Source organism: Nicotiana tomentosiformis, chromosome 6 (genome assembly GCF_000390325.3).
Source record: "Nicotiana tomentosiformis chromosome 6, ASM39032v3, whole genome shotgun sequence".
NCBI lineage: Eukaryota > Viridiplantae > Streptophyta > Magnoliopsida > Solanales > Solanaceae > Nicotiana > Nicotiana tomentosiformis.
The window spans coordinates 127459605-127468014 of record NC_090817.1 but is presented as its reverse complement, the minus strand read 5'-3'; the positions used below and the strand labels follow the sequence as shown (position 1 = coordinate 127468014).

Below are 8410 nucleotides of genomic sequence, written 5' to 3'. Positions count from 1 at the left end.
GCAGATATTAGGGGATTGGGGCTCAAATTCTCAAAACTACCAGCCGGGTCGTTACACTTCCATAAAGTCCAAACTTCATCATACTGTAAATTTCCATTTATCTTTAATCTAGCAATTTGTCTTCCTAAAAATCTAATTATCCTATTTAGTAATATATAAAAACTAATGCAGACAAAAAAAGCCAATGTTTCATACATATGTTTAGAAGTTGATAATGTCTACAAACAGTCCAAGATTTATGTCACGACCCAAAATCCACTATAGGTCGTGATGGCACCTAACGCCACCGTCAGGCAAGCCAATGGTGATTGATCAATTTATTTACTCATTTTATTACTTTGAAATCATAATTTTTATTAATTAAATAGCATGAAATATAATTTACAGGGTAAATGATAATATTTACACGAACTACAATAATGAACAATCCGTAGAAACCCCCAAACTCCGGTGTCACAAGTGCATGCGTATCAACTAGGAAATATAATAAAATACAACATCTGTCTGGAATACAAATTAGACAGGAGAATATAAATAGGTTTGATGGAGACTCTGCAGGTTGTGGATCTCAACATGGAATGCAGCTCACGGTGAAGTTCCCGCAATAGCTGCGCCTTTGCGCTCAAAAGGCCACCAGACATATATGTACCTACACAATAAGTAGATCAAGTGTAGCATGAATACTTATGTCACGACCCAAAATCTACTATAGGTCGTGATGGCGCCTAACGCCGCCGTCAGGCAAGCCAACGTTAATTTATCAATTTATTTACTCATTTTATTACTTTCGAGTTCATAATCTCCATTACTTAAATAGTATAAAATGAAATTTACAGGGTAAAAGGATAATAACCACGTGAACTACAATAACAAATAACCACTAGGAACCCCCACAACCCAGTATCACAAGTGCATGAGCATTTTTCAAAGGAGTACAATAATAATACAACAACTGTCTCGAATGTAGTAAGACACAATAAAATAAATAGTACAATGGAGACTCGGTCGACTGCGATGCGTAGCCTGGAATGCAGCTCACATAAAGTCTCCTTAACAGGTGCGCCTACACGTCAAGGTGATCATCAAATGAACCTGTCAGATCTTGCACATTTAGTGCAGAAGTGCAACATGAGTACGTAAATCAACGCATACCCAGTAAGTATCTAGTCTAACCCCGAAGAAGTAGTGACGAGGGGTCCACATCGATACTTACTAAAGGCCCAATAAAATAATATAATAAAACATAAGCAAATATGAGGCATACGACAATGATGGGGTAAATTTGTAAGTTACATAATCTTCTAATTTCTTCTTTCAAAGCTTGAATTTCTAAATCTTGTATTCTACCTTAACGACTCAGACAAATGTCAAGTGTCATTATCAAATAAATAAGGAATACATATAAAATGCCGGGCATCAGTGGAGAGATTAGCTTGTGAATATTCAGACTACTAGCGATATAACGCATTATTCTGCCGAGGTCGTTTGGCCCGATCCAGAATAATGTGTACACTGCCGACGGTCGAGCGACATGAACCATAGATGCATCTATATGCTGCCGAGGCATTCGTCCTGCTCCACAAGAAAAGGAATGAAGTTACCGAATTACGAGACATGCATTTACAATACCGTACATGAGTACATAATGGATATAATATTTACATTTTCTCAAATCACTCGTCCACAACTCAAAGTGTTAAGGCTTGGCCTAGTATACATATATTTATTTCTAAATTAATTTCATTTATAACTTCAATTAATTAAGCCAGCAGAATGAGTTCAAATTAATTAAATATTACATGATAAGATCCTAAGTCTACCCGGACATAAACATGCTTTAGTTACATACGAACTCTCGTCACATCGTGCGTACGTAGCACCCATAACTAGTTTCACATAACAATAAATATCACTTAGGGGTAGTTTCCCCTTCACAAAGTTAGATAGGAGACTTACCTCGCTCCGAAGTTCCATAACCGGCTAGAACGCCTCTCTAACACCTCAACTCAAAGCCCAACGTCTCGAAACTAGTCAAATCACGTGTAATTCAATCAAAATATACTCCAATGCTTACAATTTAACAATTTATAAAAATTCCCAACTCTGCTCGAAAGTCAATAAAATCAACCCTTGGGCCTACATGCCCGGATTCCGAAAATGTTTTATGATAAAACTTACCCATAACACCACAGATCAAATATATAATTTAATCTCAATTCCACGACCAATTTTGTGGTAAAAATCTAAAAATATCCAATTCTAGGTTTTCTACCAAAATTCCAAATTTCTACTAATTCCCATGTTCTAATCCACATATAAATCATGTATTTAACTTGTAATAGGTGGAAATCACTTACCATGTGTTGCTTGATGAAATCTCCCCTTGAAGCTCTCCAAAATCACCCCAACTAAGTGAAAATGAGAGAAAATGGGCCAAGTCTCGTTCTTTAAAGAACACACTACCCAACGACCTCTTGCACCTCGGCCACTTGACCGCTTATGCGGTTCCGCAGGTGCGGCCAAAATACCACTTCTGGGGTCCCCCTTCAGCCCCCTGCCTTCGCATCTGTGGACCAGACTCCGCTTCTGCGGAGTCGCACCTGCGACAAAGAATCCACTTCTGCGGTCTCGCAGGTGCGGCACAAGCCTCGCACCTGCGCCTCTAGCCTGCCTCACTCCTTCCCGCTTCTGTGACCACTGGGCTGCTTCTGTGGTCACACAGGTGCGGGAATTCCTTCGCACCTGCGGCCTCTTCCCAGCTCCCTTCTATCCGCTTCTGTGGTCCACTGCCTCGCTTCTGCGATGAAGCTTCCGCAGAAGCGGTTGCACCAGCAACCAGAATCCTCCACCTTTTTCCTTAAGTCCAAAATTCGATCCGTTAACATCCAGAATCCACCCGAGGCCCCTGGGACCTTGACCAAATATACCAAAATATCTCAAAATATAATACGAACTTAGTCAAGACCTTAAACCACGTCAAATAACATCAAAATCATGAATCACGCTTTGTGTGGGATGACAAGTGTCAAGAGAGCTTTGAAAAGCTCAAATCCTTGTTGACACAAGCTCCAATACTTTCTTTGCCAGCTGAAGGGAAAGATTATGTGGTATACAGTGATGCATCTCACCGTGGCTTGGGTTGTGTTTTGATGCAATAAGAGAAAGTAATTTCTTATGCCTCTCGAAAGTTGAAATCACATGAGTTGAATTATACCACTCACAATCTTAAACTTGCTGCCATTGTTTTTGCCTTAAGATTTTGGAGGCATTACTTGTACGGGAAGAAATGTCATATATTTACTGATCACAAGAGTTTGAAATACTTGGGTACACAAAAAGAGTTAAACTTGAGACAACGTAGATGGCTTGAACTCATCAAAGATTATGATTGCACGATTGATTATCATCCTGGTAAAGCTAATGTGATTGCAGATGCGTTGAGTCACAATTCCCTTGCAAGTTTAACTCTTAGACCTTTGCACTTGCTTCTTGAATTAAGAGCCATGAATGTTTGTCTTTAATTTAATTCTAATGGTTCTATCATTGCTAATTTGCAAGTCAAGCCAGTCTTACTTGAGCAGGTCCAAAAAGCGCAGAAGTTAGATGAGAAACTTGTGAAACGGGTTGAAGAAGTCCAAAATGGAAGAGAATCAGATTTTACATTGAAGAAAGATGATACCTTATTTTATAAAAATAGGTTGTGTGTTCCTAATGATGATGAATTGAGGAGGCAGATCTTGATTGAAGCACATAGTTCGCCTTATGCAATGCATCCTGGAGGTAATAAAATGTACCGGACCATCAAGGAGCACTACTGGTGGAGCGGTATGAAGAAAGACATTGCAGAGTTCATTTCTAAATGCTTGGTATGTCAACAAATAAAAGTTGAACATCAAGTCCCAGCTGGTCTACTTCAACCCTTGTCAATACCTGAGCGGAAATGGGAAAGGATAACGATGGACTTTGTTTCTGGACTTCCACGCACTCAAAGGAATCATGATGCAATTTGGGTCATTATAGATAGACTAACTACGAGTGCTCATTTATTGGCAATCAGAATGGACTACTCACTGGAACGTTTGGCAGAATTATACATTAATGAGATTTATCTAGTGTAAAAACGGATTTAGTAACTTACCACAAAAGAGAGGAGCAACTTACCAGAATGGGGAGTTTATGGAAGACTAAGTCAATCAAAGTTATCTTTAAGAATTTTGGATAAATATGAAATAAAAATGGCTTCCCAACTACTAAATATCCTTTGATAAATACAAAAGGGTGGTAGCCCAAAAACTTAATTATAATGTATTTAACAACAATTCATCAAAATAATATTAAGGAAGTGCGAAGTAAAAATAAATGAGCTCAAGTTGCTAAGAAATTCAAGTTGCTCCTCTCTTTTGTGGTAAGTTACTAAATCCGTTTTTACACTAGATAAATCTCATTAATGTATAATTCTGCCAAACGTTCCAGTGAGTAGTCTATTCTGATTGCCAATAAATGAGCACTCGTAGTTAGTCTATCTACAATGACCCAAATTGCATCATGATTCCTTTGAGTGCGTGGAAGTCCAGAAACAAAGTCCATCATTATCCTTTCCCATTTCCGCTCAGGTATTGACAAGGGTTGAAGTAGACCAGTTGGGACTTGATGTTCAACTTTTATTTGTTGACATACCAAGCATTTAGAAATGAACTCTGCAATGTCTTTCTTCATACCACTCCACCAGTAGTGCTCCTTGATGGTCCGGTACATTTTATTACCTCCAGGATGCATTGCATAAGGCGAACTATGTGCTTCAATCAAGATCTTCCTCCTCAATTCATCATCATTAGGAACACACAACCTATTTTTATAAAATAAGGTATCATTTTTCTTCAATGTAAAATCTGATTCTCTTCCATTTTGGACTTCTTCAACCCATTTCACAAGTTTCTCATCTAACTTCTACGCTTTTTGGACTTGCTCAAGTAAGACTGGCTTGACTTACAAATTAGCAATGATAGAACCATTAGAATTAAATTAAAGACAAACATTCATGGCTCTTAATTCAAGAAGCAAGTGCAAAGGTCTTAGAGTTAAACTTGCAAGGGAATTGCGACTCAACGCATCTGCAATCACATTAGCTTTACCAGGATGATAATCAATCGTGCAATTATAATCTTTGATGAGTTCAAGCCATCTACGTTGTCTCAAGTTTAACTCTTTTTGTGTACCCAAGTATTTCAAACTCTTGTGATCAGTAAATATATGACATTTCTTCCCGTACAAGTAATGCCTCCAAAATCTTAAGGCAAAAACAATGGCAGCAAGTTCAAGATCGTGAGTGGTATAATTCAACTCATGCGATTTCAACTTTCGAGAGGCATAAGAAATTACTTTCTCTTCTTGCATCAAAACACAACCCAAGCCACGGTGAGATGCATCACTGTATACCACATAATCTTTCCCTTCAGCTGGCAAAGAAAGTATTGGAGCTTGTGTCAACAAGGATTTGAGCTTTTCAAAGCTCTCTTGACACTTGTCATCCCACACAAATTCGGCGTCTTTCCCCAAAAGTTTGGTCAAAGGAGAAGCTATAATAGAGAAGCCCTTCACGAACCTCCTATAGTATCTTACTAAACCCAAGAAACTTTTGATCACAGTTTGAGTTTTAGGAGGTTTCCAATCAACAATGGCTTGAATCTTACTAGGATCAACCTTCACACCTTCAGCTGATACAATATGCCCCAAAAATGCCACTTCACTCAGCCAAAATTTACATTTGGAAAACTTCGCGTAGAGTTGCCTATCTTTCAGAATTTGCATGACAATCAGGAGATGCTTATCATGATCTTCTCTATTCTTGGAATAGACTAAAATGTCATCAATAAATACCACCACAAATTGATCAAGATAAGGCTTGAATACACGGTTCATTAGATCCATAAATGCAGCAGGAGCATTTGTCAAACCATATGGCATTACAAAAAATTCATAATGGCCATACCTGGTCCTAAAAGCAGTTTTAGGAACATCTTGTTTCCTCACGCGCAACTGATAATATCCAGACCTCAAGTCAGTTTTTGAGAACAAGCTGGCACCCTTCAGTGGGTCAAACAAGTCATTGATTCTAGGCAGTGGGTATTTGTTCTTGATTGTTACCTTGTTCAGCTGTCGGTAATCAATGCAAAGCCTAAGAGTGCCATCTTTCTTTTTCATAAATAAAACAGGAGCTCCCCAAGGCGAAATACTGGGACGAATAAAACCTTTCTCAAGAAGTTCTTGCAATTGAGCCTTCAACTCTTTTAATTCAGCTGGAGGCATTCTATAAGGAGCGATAGAAATAGGAGTAGTTCCAGGGACAAGCTCTATAGGAAATTCAATCTCCCTTTCTGGAGGCAACCCAGGAAGATCATCAGGTAATATAGCAGGAAAGTCGCACACGGTTGGTATGTCCTTAAGACTTGGACTCCCCAATCGTGTATCGACTATATGAGCAAGATAGGCATCACAACCTTGACAAATCATCTTCCTTGCCAAGACCGCAAAAATAATATTAGCTGTTAATGATCTTTCTCCTTGAACTACTATGTGTGAGTACGCAGGAGTTCTAAAAGTCACTTGCTTCAACCTACAATTAACCAATGGATGGTGCCTATGGAACCAATCCATACCAACAATAACATCATAGTCTTGGAAGGGCATTCCAAGCAAGTCTGCAGGGAAGACTAGATTTTGAATCATGAATGGACAATCTCGATAAATCCTGTTAACAATAGCCTCATGACCTAATGAACTTGTGACCAGCACATCAAAGTCAAGTCTTATAGATTTAACAGTATCAGGAAATGCAAGTGATGAGCAAACATAAGAGTGCGAAGATCCATGATCAAATAATGTAACAAAAGATATGCCAAATAAGTGAAATTTATCAACAACCATGTCTGAGCCATCTTGGTCATTCTTTTATCTCATAGCATAGACTCATACAGTAGATCTCGACCCACCAGCCTGATTAGCTCCACCCGAACCCGCCGCTTGTATATTTCTAGGTCTTGCACCTCTATTAGCTTGAGAATGAGTAGTGATAGGCTTTTGAACTGAACCCTCTGTATGTGTATATAAAAGAGGATTAGGATTAGGACAATCCTTCACTTTATGATCCATACTTCCATAATTAAAACAAGCACCAGAAGCTCTTCTACAGGCACCATAGTGATTCTTTCCGCACTGTTCACAAGTAGGTGTATAAGTTTTGCCTTGGCCATAACTTGGAGTACTAGCAGGTTAGAAATTTGGCTTATTCTTCTTATGATATGATGACTTCTGTGCACTTTCAGTCTTGGAATAGTCAAACTTTCCCTTCTTGGATGGACCGCCATAATCTGAACTACCCTTCCTAAACTTGTTTTCTCTCCTACTAGCTTCTTCCTTGTCAATTCTTTTCCAAGTAAGAGCAGATGAAATTAGCTTGGAAAAATTCTCAAGTTGCAAGATTGCCACAGATTTTCGAATGTAACCATTCAAACCTTCTTCAAATCTTCTGCACTTGTCTCTTTCACCATCAATAATACCTCCAGCATAGCGAGAAAGCCAAAGAAACTTTTGTTGATACTCTGCAATAGACATGATCCCTTGTCTTAAATTCAGAAACTCTTTTTTCTTTGCATCACAGTAGAAAGGGGGGACATATTTCGCACGAAATGCTTTCACAAAGTCATCCCAAGTCAGCACCGGAGGTTTTGCTTTTGCATTTGGCACACTTACCCACCAATCATAGGCATTTTTTTTGTTGTAAAAGAGAGATATCATACTTAAATTTGGCAGCATTAGTACACTCTAGTTGTTCAAAGACCCTCTGCATGCGCTCGATCCATTGTTCAGCTACCGTGGGATCAGTAGTGCCTTCAACTCCACCCATTTTCCTCATCTTCTCAAAATTAATTTCACTAGGTTCTGACATTGTCCCAGCCAAGTGACGAAAGAACTCAGCTATCTGCTAAAATGGAGGAGTCATAATAGGAGTACTATGACCCATTTCTCTTGGATTATTGCCCACAACTATCGCTAAGCATAACACTTAGTGGCATATAAACTTTGGGCTTGGAGCCATTAATTTCTCGAATTTTCATTTTCTGTCATAAGTAGCTCAAATGAAATATAATTTAAAACAAGCGAACAAATATATCAAAAGAATTAAATATCAACCCTTAAAGTGTTTCCAAATACCAATAACAATGTTCAAGATTCAAGAGTTGAGAAAGCGTATACTATCAATTCAAGAAAGCTTGTCAAATATCCACTTTTCTCCCAATATGTACATCATGCCATCACACTAAGCATAATCAGATATCAAGATGGACCGAAGTCCCAAATCAAGTAGGTTCAAAACACAATAGTCAAGAGAATCAAGAACCATATTGAAAAT

The 8410-nt window shown here is 38.5% G+C and overlaps 1 protein-coding gene across 1 annotated transcript; it reads right to left on the bottom strand.

The window, feature by feature from the left end:
- Positions 1-7269: 7269 nt before the first annotated feature.
- On the bottom strand, positions 7270-7794 carry LOC104091534 (uncharacterized). The gene has a single exon (XM_009596899.2). The coding sequence runs from the start codon at positions 7792-7794 to the stop codon at positions 7270-7272; it is 525 nt and encodes a 174-aa protein (XP_009595194.2).
- Positions 7795-8410: the final 616 nt, after the last annotated feature.

What these genes read in the sequence shown, in the direction of transcription:
- LOC104091534 (XM_009596899.2), bottom strand. Translation starts at nt 7,794, where the DNA reads ATGATATCTCTCTTTTACAACAAAAAAAATGCCTATGATTGGTGGGTA.